Consider the following 15406-nt stretch of genomic DNA (forward strand, 5'->3'; position numbering starts at 1 on the left):
AAAAAACGCAAAGAACGTAACATATTTAGAACTGGCTGATTACATAATTCGTTATCCGGTGGATTAGCCACATCACAACTTTTGCTCACAAAGCCATTCGTACACAATTGTCACACATTATTGCACTCTATGCTACTTTGCTCCTACCACTGAGTAGTAACATATCATACATCTCTGTGGGACTAACATACCACCACAGACTGGACACTAGCTCAATTACTCCCAGCGCCCTCATTGTATGAACATGGAACTAACGCAGCCATCAAAACCCAGAGAGTACTAACGCGCATGCCCAATGCTAATAAAGCCGTTGCTGTATATGAATTTGATTAGTGTTCATGGAGCGTCGCAAGTTCGGTTTACATTGCTTTTATCGTTATTATAATTATCTGTGTAGTTGTCTACTGACATCGTGGACAGAAAGAAGGGTAATCCTGCATTTTAGTGTCGTGGGTCACAGTCAGCCATCCAGTCACCGCAGTTCGGAACTGTCGTGAATCGTATTATGACGGACAGTTCCGACTTTACTGAGCAAGAGACCTTACTCACTCTATCTCCAGATTGCTGCTGTCTGCCAGTCTACGTACTGGGAATTGTCACGGAGCATGCGCGACACTCTCCGTAACTGCCGGTCCATATATTCCGACGGAGAAGTTCCGACTTCACTGAGCATGCGCAACACTAACTATATCTCCTCCTAATTGTCACACGGCATGCATGCCACTCACTATGCACTGGCAATGTACTACGTATGCGCAGTGTTTTATTTTATTTTTTTTTTTCGTTTTGAGAAAGAATAAAAAACAATTTTCTGACTACATAAAAGAATTTGATTTTAAAAATGAAAGTAGACAGCTATAAAACTATAAAGGAAATAAGTAATTATTGTTAATTTTTAATTGTTATTTTCAGGCAATATGTTTTGTTTTGCCTGAAAATAATAACTGGAACAGACTTCCATCCCTTGTTGTGGAAGTTGATAACCTAAATAAATTTAAGGCTCATCTGGACAGGTATTTCGAACGAACGGAGGGGTGAAATGGGAGTTTTTTTTTTTTTTTTGGCTGATGCCGCATAAGCTTGCTTTCTTGCAGCATATGCTGCAAGAAAGTGGCGGATTTCCGCACAGGCGCGCGCCTGGGGCCTCTTAAAAAGAGGGGCCTCAAATTTCAGGCCTCAAAAAAAAAAATTGTTTCATTTTAAATTTTTACACTCATCTTTATTACCGTTACTGAATAAAACTATAACTTAAGATGAGAAGTTAGTAAACTCTTATGCGAATATCCCTACATATTATATGAAATATCTATGCGAACTAAGTGAATCTGAAGTAGAATACATATTATCATTTCCTAGTGGAGGTAATTCCACGAGTGAAGAACCCTGTGACGATACTGCTCAAGAAACGATATTAGATTTGTTCGCGGAGGCAGTTCAAAATTATTCGCAACTAATTGGGAACCAATAAGCAAGCGCAGTACTCTTTTAAAGCCTCTGAAATCACTACTGCGCTGGCTCGAATGTAACGGAGCATCGTCTTTTTTAATAGCTTTCGGAACTAACATTCACTCACGAATCTGTTAAAAATTACTAGAGTTTGGTGTGGTTGGTGTTTTAGTGTAGTTATTTGGTATTGTTATCTTGGGGTTAATCATAATCTGGCTGGCTTCTTCGGTGGGTTGCGTCTCTATGACGATTCCTGGCCCCTCGTTTTTCTGATTGTTTTTATTCTTGTCGATTTCAGATCATCAGATAGTTCTTGTATAAAGTTGGTCTTTATACTTTTACTGGAGATGGTGTCGTAGTAGTAGTAGTAGTGGCATGTGATGCAAGAAAGCAAGTGTATGAGCTTATGCAGCATCAGCCAAAAAAAAAAAAAAAAAAAAAATCACACAATTCCCTCCAAATGCCTGTCCAGTTCCTCCTTAAATTTATTCAACCTATCAACTTCCACAACGACAGATGGAAGTTTGTTCCAGCAATTAACCACCCGCTGGCTAAAGGCAAATTTCCGCACATCTATTCTACATCTGTCTTTTCTTAATTTGAATTTATGCCCCCCTTAGGTTCGTAATCTGAACAAGTGGAAGGATCCCATCAGAATTCAGCGTGCTCAACCCATTCAAGGCAGATTTTGATTCGCAGGGGTGAGTGGTCTCAGCACAACAATATTGGGATTTGGCAGAAGGGTTTTTCTTCTGGCAGGTTGGTTTTGGATTTGTATATATGTCTAGTACATTGGATGAATTCCTCAGCGTTTCAGCATATGTGGGTGCTGTTGATTTGTTTTGCCCCACATTCAATATAAACCTGGAGCTTGGCTGTTGCTCTTTCGCTCTCAATTTACGTTCCGGTTAAGAGTGTGTCTAGCTTGTTCCAGAGGTTGACAATTTGCCCTCTGAGAGCTGTAGTTACCCTGTTGGCGCTGCTGTATCATTGTACACTTCGGTTTTTTTGTTTTTTTTACTGCTCTAATATTTTCTTTAAATGAACAGTAATATTAGCGAGCCTAGATTAAAGAAATACGTGGATTTGGTAGAGGAAACTGTTAGCTTTCTGGTTTTAATATTTTTAGTCAAGAATTGGTAAATATATAGAATATAGATACAAATTTAGGTCGCGGTAGTTGAACGTTCTCAGAGCCCAACTGCCTTTTAATGGCTTCCTATGCTTTACGCGGGTTTTGAAATTTTGAAATGAAACTAATATGATTCAAAATTCTGGGACTGTTTCTCACCGACAGTCTTATCGGAGGTCACGGTATTAAACCTCTAGGAAAGATGTATGGGGTTATTATTATTATTATTATTATTATTATTATTATTATTATTATTATTATTATTATCCATATGGTGTAAGGAAGCCTGAAGCTTATGATGCACCAGACAAAAAAAAAAAAAAAAAATTCCTGAGTTACTCTGAGAGAGAGAGAGAGAGAGAGAGGAGAGAGAGAGAGAGAGAGAGAGAGAGAGAGAGAGAGAGAGAGAGAGGGCTCATGTCTGGTGAGTATGTGCACGCACATACTCACCAGACATGAGCCCCTGAGGTTTAGTTGAAGAAAGGGAAACACTGGAAATACAGTAGTTATGGAAACAAAGGACAATAAAATATTGTTGGTGGAAAACAGTGTGATTTTGATGTCAATGGGACATTGGTGAATGAGTTTTGCCCTCTCACAGCAGGGAATAATCAAGACATAGTCAAGGGAAGTAACAATTGCTTAGGATCTTCAAATGACAAAGTTGTTCTATATGCAATCTGTTCAGGCAAATTGAATAATCTTGGAGAAATTTGTGGAGTTATAAATAGCGAAAGAGATATGACTGGATTTGGGGATAATTATTTATTATTATTATTATTTTAGGATTGCCCGTAATTAAATACATTAACCCGTATTTGTGTCTGTAAATGGCGTATGTTCTATGGTCGATTTGCCTGTTTTGCTGGATGAAAAAACACCAGTTACTGGGGAGAAAAACCTTGCTATCTACGCCTGAGACCGACTAACTCAGCCACGGAGTGAAAAAAGCCCATTAAAATTCCTCGCGTCATCGACGGGATTCGAACCCAGGCCTTTTCCACCCGGTGTGGGAGGACAGTCACCATACCACTGTGCTACCGCGCAGACTGGATTTGGGTATCAGGAAATTGATAATGGAGAAGATGAATATAGTGAAATCTACCTGCCTGTGGCGAGTCATGAGAAAATAACAGATGCAATATCCGCTGGAAGAATGCAAAGAAGTTCTGGAAAGGGTCGGCCAAAGAACGTTAAGAATAAAACCGATGGAACATTAACTAAACTAGATACTGAAGAAGAAAGCAGAAGTGAAGGTTTGCAGATGACTGGTGACTTGGGGATGGTTCCTCCATTATCATCCAGAAGTCGGTCTTCCGGCTGTTTTAGAGCAGTTAGGCTTCCAAATAGATCTAATAGAATGGATGACAGTTGAAGGGGAACCCCTACCTCGCGGGGCACGACAACGTTGCCATGCAGTAGATCCCCTCAGCCTATGAAAAGTACCAAAGGTAAACATGTGCAACGTTTCCCTTTCGTCCCAAAGGAACTAGTTATTGTTGGTAACTCTATTGTCAGGGAGACGGGGATTATATTGTGTAAAAAGGATAGAGGGAACACGACCACGGTATGTCTGCCAGGGGCAAAAATTGATAACGTTGTAAAGCATATATCATTTTTAAGGGCACAAAAGGTGATATTGTTGTACACGTTGGCAACAATGACATTAAGAGTAGGAGATCTGCAGATTTACTTAACAAGTACAGGTCAATGTTGCAAAAAAGTCGTGAGTAAGAGTTAAATTTGAAATTGTCTGCAATTCTCCCCAGACATGATAGGAGGGAAAACATGATGAGAGCCTTGTCAATCAATTCGGCCCTGGAGGGAATGTGCCAAGCCCAAGGGGTAGAATTTTTTCAGCGAGGTCTGGGCTTGTTCACAGTGGAGACTGCTTCTATAAGGATGGGATACACTTAAATAGAAAGGGTGCAACAATATTTGCTGATTCTATCGAGGCAGTGTTAGGTGGGGTCGGAAAACTGCTAGCTTGGGGGGGGGGGATTCACACACTAAAAGGTTAAAAGTAGCCACAGGCAGAGGTGAAGGTGATTCTTGCACAACTTCTATTAGAATAAGTAGCGGCCTGAAGCGAGGGGTGCTAGGGGTTTCAGAGACTGATGGCAGTCATCGTGAAACACGTGGGTATATGGGATGTGTTAGGGTTATATCAAAGGCGGATATTGTGAGGATAGCAGAGAAGTGGTGTCACACAGAAATAAGGAATGCAGAACTGGAATTTGGGGAGTACAATGTGTACAGAAAGGCTAGACAGTAGAGGAAGGGAGGAGGTGTTATGCTGTTAATTAAGAAAAACATAAAATTAAAAGAAGTGCATCCAGTTGATATAGATGAACAGTGCACTGTTGAGTCAGTTTGATGTGACTTAAGCACTGCGAAAGCAAAAATAAGAGTAGGAAAGTATTACAGGCCTAATGACTCGAATGAGTACAATGAACAATTGTACAGAGAAATAGAGTGGGCTAGTAAATCAGAATGTCTTATAATGGGGGATTTTAACTTCCCAGATATGACTGGAACTTGTGGGTTGGTCACTCACACACTAGTAAGACTTTTTTGGATTTATTGGATGATTGTTTTCTGCAGCAGCATGTTCGAGAGGCAACCAGAGAGGGTAATACTTTTGATCTGTTTATCAGCAGTGATCATTTGTATATTAAGAATTTGCAGATAAAGGAACCACTAGGTGCACGGATCACAGTGTACTGATGTGGGATTTACTTAAAGATATAATTACCATCAGGGGTAAAGGTAAGGGTTTTTGCTTCCGTAAAGGTGAGTACAATGGTCGCAGACAGTTTTAAATTCTGTACAGTGGGATCAACTGACGATGTTACTAACAGTAAATTATAAGTGGGAAGCATTCAAGGAATTAATCGTGGATGCAACTAAAAGTTTCATACCTATTAAGAAATATTGTTCAAGGTTTAGGCCTAAATGGTTATGAAATGAACTAATCAGTCTCATGACAGGGAAGAAAAATGCATGGGATGCATCTAAATTATTAAGCGACTCAGAAGCCTATGACAGATATAAGCTAGTCTTTAATCAGGTCACAAAGGATTTTAGGCAGGCGAAGGCAGATTACGAGAAATCTTTGGCAAAAGCTGTTAAGAAAAGCAGTAAGGATTTCTTTACTTATATAAACTCTAAAAGGAAGGGGATGAATCTGATTGGTCTACTTGATATCGATGGTTCCACTGTTCATGATCCTGCACAGATAGCAAACAAACTGAATGAGTATGTTGCATCTACATTCACACATGAGGAGTTATTAATGTTTAAAAATGGCAGAAGGTTATCAAATTGTAGCAGGGTGCTTAATGAATTTGTAATAACTGAGAGAAAAGTGAAGAAGAAATTGTTGAAGTTAAACATACGAAAGGCACCTGGGGTGGATGGGATCTATCCAGTTATGAAAAAGGAGACGGCAAAGCAACTAAGCAAACCCTTAGTCATAATTATGAGAGCATCCTTTGATCAGGGGAGGTCCCCACGGACAGCAGATGTGCAAATGTATCCCCAATTCACAAAGGGGGATCGAAGGGTGACATACCCCCAGGGGCTCGCATCTGGTGAGTATGGGCTTGGCACACCCAGGGTCCTGAGCTGGATATCATCATTCTTCTCTTTCTTGGTGATTCCTTTTTACTTCTCTCTCTCTCTCTCTCTCTCTCTCTCTCTCTCTCTCTCTCTCTCTCTCTCTCTCTCTCTCTCTCTCTCTCTCTCAGGGTAATAGGGAAATTTTTTTTTTTGGCCAGTGCAGCATAAGCCTCAGGCTTCCTTGCACCATATGGCTAATAATAATAATAATAATAATAATAGTAATGAGTAATTACAGACGTTAGTTTAACTTCTGTTCCAGGTAAAATAATGGAGTCACTGGTTAAAGATGCATTGCAGGATCATCTAGACAAGACTGCAGCAATAATTCAGACACAGCATGGGTTTGTTAAGGGAAAGTCTTGTCTGACAAATTTGATAGGATATTATGGTGGTTACAAAGGAACTGGATGCAAAAAATAATTTTGATGTCATATATTTGGATTTCAGGAAAGATTTCGACACTGTTGCAAAGGGAAGACTATTGTACAAATTGGGGCAGAATGGTATTAAGGGTAAGTTGCTACAATGGATAAAAGGATGGTTGAGTGGGAGAAGGCCTTAAATGGGTTGAGCACGCTGAATTCTGATTTGATCCTTCCACTTGTTCAGATTACGAACCTAAGGGGGCATAAATTCAAATTAAGAAAAGACAGATGTAGAATAGATGTGCGGAAATTTGCCCTTAGCCAGCGGGTGGTTAATTGCTGGAACAAACTTCCATCTGTCGTTGTGGTAGTTGATAGGCTGAATAAATTTAAGGAGGAACTGGACAGGCATTTGGAGGGAATGGTGTGATTTTTTTTTTTTTTTTTTTTGGCTGATGCTGCATAAGCTCATACACTTGCTTTCTTGCATCACATGCCACCACTACTACTACTACTACTAAGACAGAGGGTGGTAATTAATGGGTGCTACTCTTTGTGGACTAATGTTAATAGTGGAGTCCCACAGGGTTCGGTGTTCGGTCCTCTGTTGTTTTGTATATTTATCAATGATATTGATGAAGGCATATTAGGCTTAGTGTCGAAGTTTGCAGATGATACAAGGTTGGCAGGGTTGTGAATGACAGTAATTGCAGTGTGCTACTACAGCAGGGTCTAGATAATTTGGGCAGATGGGCTAAGAAGTGGCAACTGAATTTAACCTTGACAAATGCAAAGTACTGCATATGGGTAGAAGTAACCATAGAGAAACGTACCAACTGTGTGGTACTACGCTTAAGGTGGTAGAAAATGAAAAAGACCTGGGAGTAATTGTGCAGTCAGATATGAAGGTTTCTGAGCAATGCAGACAGGCTGCCAGAGCAGGTCATGTGGTTTTGTCAATGATATATAGGAATTTTGCTAGCAGGGAAAAGGAGGTGATTGTCCCTCTGTATAAGGCAATGGCGAGGCCACGCCTTGAGTACTGCGTACAGGTCTGTATGCCTCATTTTAGGAAGGATGTACATTTGCTTGAGCGTGTACAAAGAAGGGCAACAAGATTGGTGAGGGTAATGAAGGGATCCTCTTACCAAGAGAGGATTAAGTTCTGCAAATTGCAGTGGCTGGAGACTAGGCACCTGCGCGGTGATCTGATTGAGGTTTATAAGGTCTTGAATGGATTGAGCACGCTGAATTCTGATGGGATCCTTCCACTTGTTCAGATTACGGACCTAAGGGGGCATAAATTCAAATTAAGAAAAGACAGATGTAGAATAGATGTGCGGAAATTTGCCTTTAGCCAACGGGTGGTTAATTGCTGGAACAAACTTCCATCTGTCATTGTGGAAGTTGATAGGTTAAATAAATTTAAGGAGAAACTGGACAGGCGTTTACAGGGAATGGTGTGATTTTTTTTTTTTTTTTTTTTGGCTGATGCTGCATAAGCTCATACACTTGCTTTCTTGCATCACATGCCACTGCTACTACATGTATTGTATATAATTGGTAAAAAATTGTGGGCATGGTTTTAAATGTATCCAATATCCAAAATCCAATATTAAGCACATGATAGGTGTTGAATATTTACTTTTGTTGTTAATAGAAGATTTCTTTCCTCTCCCACTGCAGAATCTTTAACAAGAAATCCTATTTTCTTCTTATTATCATGATAATAATTAAGAAGAAAATGGAATATAGTTTCTGGGGGATCTATCTTCCGGAGATATTTTTTTCTTTGCCAATATCCTGCCAGCGCCCATGATCATGCCTAATGTACTTTTCAGAGAAATTCCTGAAAATTCAGCTAATAACAAATATAATACCTGTATAATTACAGTTTAGTTATGCTAATGATATTTATGACAAATGTTAAGCAGCTGCCAAAATACATTACTTCAAATTTTAGATTATAAATTTTCATATTCAGAAAGTAGTCTTATTTCAAGTTTTTTTACTTTAGCATTTCAATGGTGTACCTATAATTATTGCTCAAAGGCCTTAAACAAATATCAAAATTCTATTTGAAAAATTACCAATTAAATGCAATATAATGAAGTAAAATTAATTAAGTCGTTTTTATTTGCTGATCATATTTTAACACTGTTTGTTTCTGGAACAGAAAACAAGATCTTAAAATTGAGAGAGGTATTTGTCGTTAAAATTTTTGTAATTTTTTATATTCTTTCTACAAAATTAATCTAATAAGGTACATTTTTACTTATTAAAAAACTAATAAATATATAAAATTATATTCATATATTTTTACAATATTGTTGCAATTTCTGGGCTGTTGGGATTTTTCGCCAGACCCGTCTAACACTTTACTATACCCAGTGCAGAAGTTGGCTGATTCGTTTTTACTTCCTTGTATTTTCATGCATGAAAAATTCCTTTTCCCCATTCGTTTTTCTCTTTGCTAATGCTTTCTCATACGTAGCCTTAGCCTCTCTGACCTTAATTGTGGTACAATTACAGAACAACTTGTACCCATTGTAGCCTTCAGCACTTTTCATCGCTCTGTCACTGTCCCAATCTCTTTTTCTGCTTTGTTTGACCAGCCAGTTCCCCAGTCAAGTTCGATATCCTCCTCCTGCAATATTTTCTTAAAGGTATTGCCGTCCTCCACACACTGAGTGGAAAAGACCTGATTTCAAATCCCGTCGATGAAGAGAGGAAATTTTATGGTTTTTTTTTTTTTTTTTTTTCTCGCAACATGGCTGAGTTAGTTGGTCTCAGGCGAGGGCTGCATGGTTTTTACACCCGGAAACTCCGATTTTTCATCCTGTAAACAGAAAATCAACCCCGGAACACACGCAGTTTATTGAATATACACGGAGCAACATAGCCTTAGTCGCCGATATTCCTAAAACCCACCTACAACTTAAAGGTATCTATGCGTTTATGGCTTGTTATTTTTCTTTAAAAGTATTCCATTATTCAAATATATTCCCCATCCCTTGGCAATCTGCCCAGTTCACAGATGCCATATAGTGCTTTAAACTGTCAAAGTCCCCTCTTCTGAAGTTAAAACCTGAGTATTTACCTTTAACTACTGCAACACCTTTCAGCTGACGATTACACGATCACTTCCTAGCAATGGTTCCTGTACTTATGTAGAGTTACTTGAGCGAGTACAGAGAAGGGCAACACGATTGGTGAGGGGGAGGAAGGAAGGCGTACTCTGACCAAGAAAGGCTTAAGTTCTGCAAATTGCAGAATCTAGAGACTAGGCACCTGCGAGGTGATCAGATTGAGGTGTATGAGGCCTTGAATGAGTTGAACAGGCTCGATTCTGATGGGATTCTTCCTCTTGCTCAGGTTACAAACTTGAGGGGGCATAAATTCAAATTGAGAAACGACAGTTGTAGAATAGATTTGCGGAAATTTGCCTGTAGCCAGCAGGTAGTTAATAATAATTCCATATGCATGCAAAGACTCTCGTCATATTCTTCGTAATTTTCTGGTGTGTCGATTACTCCTACTCTCATTGTTCCTTTGCTTTGTACTAACTCACATCGGACAGATTCTATGCTTGCATAAATAACTACACACTTAGCAAAAGCTCTTTTAGCGCTTTTGAAAAGAAGAAGCACGACTCCCTCCACCCTTTCTATCTTCCCTGTCTTTTCTAAATACATTATACATACCGTAGTGGAACTCGTCATCCCCAAATTTTGGGTGGCAGTACTTTTTTGTTAGCCCTATTAAATTAGAATTAGTTGTCCTAACTAGGAGTTCAAATTCAGCCATTTTATTGACAACATACCTGACATTCGATTAAGTATTCGAGAAGCATGATGTAAAGAACATTAAAAGAAAATCCTTCTCTTTAATGGCCCACAAATCAACTAATATAAAAATTGTATCTATATTTGGTCAAACTTAATAATACAAATGCGGAAACGATAACTCCAACTATGGGGAGAGAATTTTAACAGAGAGAGAGACATTGCCATAAAATATTTAGTAGCTTGGGACTTTCATGGTTCTGCAAATTTTTTGGGCAATATTAATGGAGTTTGGAGGAAACTTTCTGAAATGGCACAAAAACAAATACGGTACATTCATTGCCGAGCACACATACTTTCGTCGACATTAAATGGTGCAAAAAAAAAATAATAATAAAAATAAAAATTTATAAATATATATATATACATCCAACCACGAAACGCGTTACACTTTATAAATGACATCTATAACTTGTTTCTTAAAGCATCGAAACTTAAGAGAATGTTACATGATACAAAGGGTACTAGGAAAGTTTTGCAATACAGCTTTGTTTATTTAATTTTTTCAAAGTAATTTCCTCTACATTCAATACACCTCTCCATCCTCCGAAACCAATCTTTAAACCAGTTCTGCCAAGTTTCACTAGGGAGTGTAAAACACACTCGTTGTCCCAAGCCTGTAGAAGGTCCTCATCACTGGAAAACCGCCTCCCTTTTAGCTTCATTTTCACATGCGGGAACATGCAAAGTCGCAGGGAGCAAGGTCTGAACTGTAGGGAGGGTGCTCGAGAAGTTTTAGTCCTGTCGTGGTCAAATATTCGGTGCAGGCTTTGGCGCGGTGAGCTGCAGCATTATCGTGATGGAGGTACCAGGTGTCCATTCTTGACTTTGGCCGCAGGTTCTTCATAGATCCAATGACTTTAGGCAGGCATTGTTCAGTATACCACTTAGCTGTGACTGTCTTCTGCGTGTCCAAAACGACACGTTCCACAATTCCACTCGATTTGCAAAATACAGCTATCATTTTCTTCTTTACAGATTGGGATTTTCTGACAATTACGGGTGTGTCGTCATCATCAGAGACCCAAACTTTGTTTTGAGCCTTGGTCGGCAGATCGTAATAGTACAGCCAAGTCTCGTCACCTGTCACAATGTTGTTCACATACCGAGATTGTCCCTTATCAAACTTTTTTAACATCTCCCACCAAGTCACACGTCGTGTCATCTGCTCTTCAGTCAGTTGATGCGGCACCTAGAGAGAACAAAGTTTCTTCACGTGCAAATGATCTTGCAGAATCGAACGAATTGCTGGTGCATTTAGGCCCAAAGTATCCTCTATCTGTTGGTAGGTCACTCGCCTGTTTTCGTCAAGCATTTTCCTCACAGCAGTAACGTTTTCCTCCGTAACTGACGTTCGTGGCCTTCCAGGCCTCTAAGAATCCTCCAGAGTGAAATTTCCCCTTTGGAATTCTCTATACCACCTGAATATCGTTGTACGATGTGGACAATCATCATCTAGTGCAAGAGTCATTTCTTCTAAGCACTGGTCTATGGTTAAACCACGCACGAAATTATACCGCAAAACTGTCCTTATCTCATTTCGTGACCACGATGCCATCGCAAGCACTTTACACTCTCACTACTAATGAATAACTGAGCCCATCGACTTGGCGCGGCGGCTGCTATGCATGTATGAACATGTCTCAACATGCAGCAACAAGCAGCTTCCTGTGATTCATTGTTGTGTGATATTGCAAAACTTTCCTAGTACCCTTTGTATATACAATTTATCCTGGAAAAGCTACTGTTAAAAAGTCCTGAAGCGATTGAAGTTCGTTGGCTGAGTTGTTTGATTCGTTGGTTGTCAATTTCCGATCGACTAATGCAGTGAAGTTGTGTTATTGTGTTCATCAGGATGACATATGAACATATTCACAAAGACGGAGTCAATCTTGCATCACTGGCAAGAAGAATTTTATTGGAATTAGAAAAATCTAGTTTTTAATTAATCTCTCCGCGTTTATTATTATTATTATCAACCATATGGTGCAAGGAAGCCTGAGGCTTTTGCTGCTCCAGCCAAAAAAAAAAAAAAAAAATTATCTGAATTACACCCTGAGAGAGAGAGAGAGAGAGAGAGAGAGAGAGAGAAAAGGGAATCATCAAGAAAGAGAATGATGATATCCAGCTCAGGACCCTGGGTGTGCCAAGCCCATACTTACCAGATGTGAACCGTGGGTGTGCCAAGCCCATATAGCGCCAGGGGCTCACATTTGGTGAGTATGGGCTTGGCACACCCATGGTCCTGAGCTGAATATCATCATTCTTCTCTTCTTTTTTTTGGCGATTTCCTTCTACTTTTCTCTCTCTCTCTCTCTCTCTCTCTCAGGGTAACTAGGGAATTTTTTTTTAGCTGGTGCAGCATAAGCCTCAGGCTTCCTTGCAACCATGTAGCTAATAATAATAACAATAATAATAATAATAATAATAATACTCACCAGATGTAAGCCCCTGGGTGTGCCAAGCCCATACTCACCAGATGTGAGCCCCTAGGTTTATGAAGCTTTACTCGCTTTTCAAATTTGATTAAGGTTTTACAAAAGAACGACAACGAAAGAACACTTGTCTTCACTGCCGATGCTTATCACGTGAAAAAAAAAAAAAAAAAAAACATTTAGAAAGTATAGCTGGCCTCCGTAGCCGAGTGGTCAGGAGCGGGAGTGCAGTGGCACACGCTCTTTGAATAGACCGGGGTTCAAGCCCCTGACTGCTAAATACGGTCGATCTGCCAATCCGCACTGGACCAGCGTGGGAGATTATGGTCCATTTCCCTTAGCATGAATTGTTGAGGAGACTTCCATCCTGCAGTGGGTTGATAATGGCTGCAATTTATTTTTATCACATCAGATTGTATCGAACAAAAGCCAGAAAGTACAATTTGGAAAAATTATTATTATTATCATCAGTTTATTCAACAAACACCCTTGTACAGAATTATCTAGGAGGGTGGCTCATACATACAATCAACTAAACTTATTAGAGTGTAACATAGAATAAAATATCAGCAAATACATAAATATAGAGGAAAAATCACACAGATACAGAAATCATACATTCCTAGAAAAATTACAAAACATTATCATACCGTGCTTCAAACTATTCATCATATTTGACCAATTGTTCAAAATCAGCGTTTCCCAAACTGTGTTCCGTGAAAAATCGTAATTAATAATTAAAAAAAAATAATAATAATAAATTTTGCATATTTGTAGCATACACCACTTTTGTATTACTATAATTTTTAACTTTTTTTTTTTTTTTTCGGTAATTAATATACTGGCATAGACTAATAATCGAGTATACCGCGGAACACTATTTTGGCGGGCTTTTGCATAGAGAAGTATGCGTAGAGGTAACGACATCAACGAAAAAGTAGCAATGTAGTGATTTAATATGCCATTCGTATGCAATTTAGCCTGGAGTACACGGGCTGAAGGAGAGGGGGGAAGCGAACCGACATCATAACTAAACTCGCTTCCTTGTTTAAATTTTTTTTAATAATTATTAGTATTTCGAAATATTATTATTAAAATAAATGACCATGGATTTGTGGTTGAAAAGAGAAACTTTAAAATGAGAAGCAAGTACTTCTAGTAGTTCAACTGTGGTCGCTGAAAACGAACACAATATTGTCACACTTCAAAGTGAGGATGAACAATCGCAGCCTTTTGTTCCCCAAAAAACCCATAGTGAAAGAACAGGAACCGACTAATAAAAGACCAAAACGAAAGTATGATGACAGTTATTTGAATTTCGGCTTTACATGTGTTGGAAATGAAGATGCTTCTGATGCACAGTGCGTCTCATATGTAATAAAATATTAACGAGCAGTTCTTTAGCTCCCACTAAACTTGTTTTGTAAGTGTTCCGTGAATATATTGTGAGATGAAAAGTGTTCCGTGACTAAAAAAGTTTGGGAAACGCTGTTCTAAATAAAGACATCGGTATAAGTTACAAAATGGTAAAAAAACATTTTGTAAAAGGAAACAGCATTTAGTTTTTATTCAATAATTATCGTTAATTTTAAGTAAAAATGCTATTCGATAGATGGCGGTACAGCACATTCTAAATTCATAATGCCCGGTTTCTTTGAACTGGGTACAATTATTGGGTATTTTATTTATAGGTGATATTTGCTAGAGATATTTTTATATTTCTTAATTAAAAATAACTGTAAAATTTAAACCTTCTTTTAATTTTGTATTCAAAATTTACAAATATTTGAATATACTGCTTACACCTTTTTTTTTTTTTTTTAACAAGGAAGAGTAAATTAATGATTGTTTAAATTTATTTATTTATTATTTTGCTGTGTCAATATACCATGCCGCTGCCACTTTTCTAGAGTTGACTCGCTAAACAGGCAAACATCTTATATTTTGGTAGTAGTGAGCAATCCACACTATTTTAGGCTCCATGTAACACTTTACCATGGCGACAGCGTGATGGGCAACTCACCTAAAATAAGATATATATTGGACTCGCCCGCAGGCTATGACATGTCAAAGCTTCTTTTGGGAAGAGCAGCCGAACGCTAACCGTTCTTGAATAATCTTGCAATTTTAAAATCATACTATTTAGTAGTAACTAAGCGCTTGTTGGAATATTCAATAATTTTTTGCCATTGTTGTTCCTTCCGACGTTGGAAAAATTTATACGAAAACAAAGAATGGGTGAGTACTGAACTTCTATGATCATAAAATAGAAACTTAAACGCAGCAGTCTGATGATACCAAAAGGAACTGGTATAGCACGCCTAGCGCGACTGATATTTTCTCATTACTGTTTCCACATATCGTGGATGCGGCAATTTAGAATATCTCTGGCTTATCACTTATTTTTAGGATTATATGTTTTGTTATCGGGACCCTTTTTATCTAAATTATTTGGTGTTCCCGATTTAGCGGTTTTGATCTAGCAAGGCTTGTTTAAAGTATATTTAGTTGGATAAAGTTTTCGGTACAACGGCACATTGTGCATTTTTTTTTTTTTTT

General features: G+C 38.5%; 1 protein-coding gene across 1 annotated transcript in view; it reads left to right on the forward strand.

Moving 5' to 3' along the window:
* Positions 1 to 14941: 14941 nt before the first annotated feature.
* LOC150078418 (actin-binding LIM protein 3-like) overlaps positions 14942 to 15406 on the forward strand; it is a 528875-nt gene continuing 528410 nt past the window's right edge. The window contains exon 1 of the mRNA XM_090384937.1: positions 14942 to 15085. Within this exon, the coding sequence (XP_090241063.1) occupies positions 15082 to 15085 (4 nt within the window). The 5' untranslated portion in view covers positions 14942 to 15081. The remainder of the gene's footprint in view (positions 15086 to 15406) is intronic.

The sequence above is a fragment of the Mastigoproctus giganteus genome, chromosome 11 (genome assembly GCF_048544385.1).
Source record: "Mastigoproctus giganteus isolate SK-2022 chromosome 11, ASM4854438v1, whole genome shotgun sequence".
Taxonomy (NCBI): domain Eukaryota; kingdom Metazoa; phylum Arthropoda; class Arachnida; order Uropygi; family Thelyphonidae; genus Mastigoproctus; species Mastigoproctus giganteus.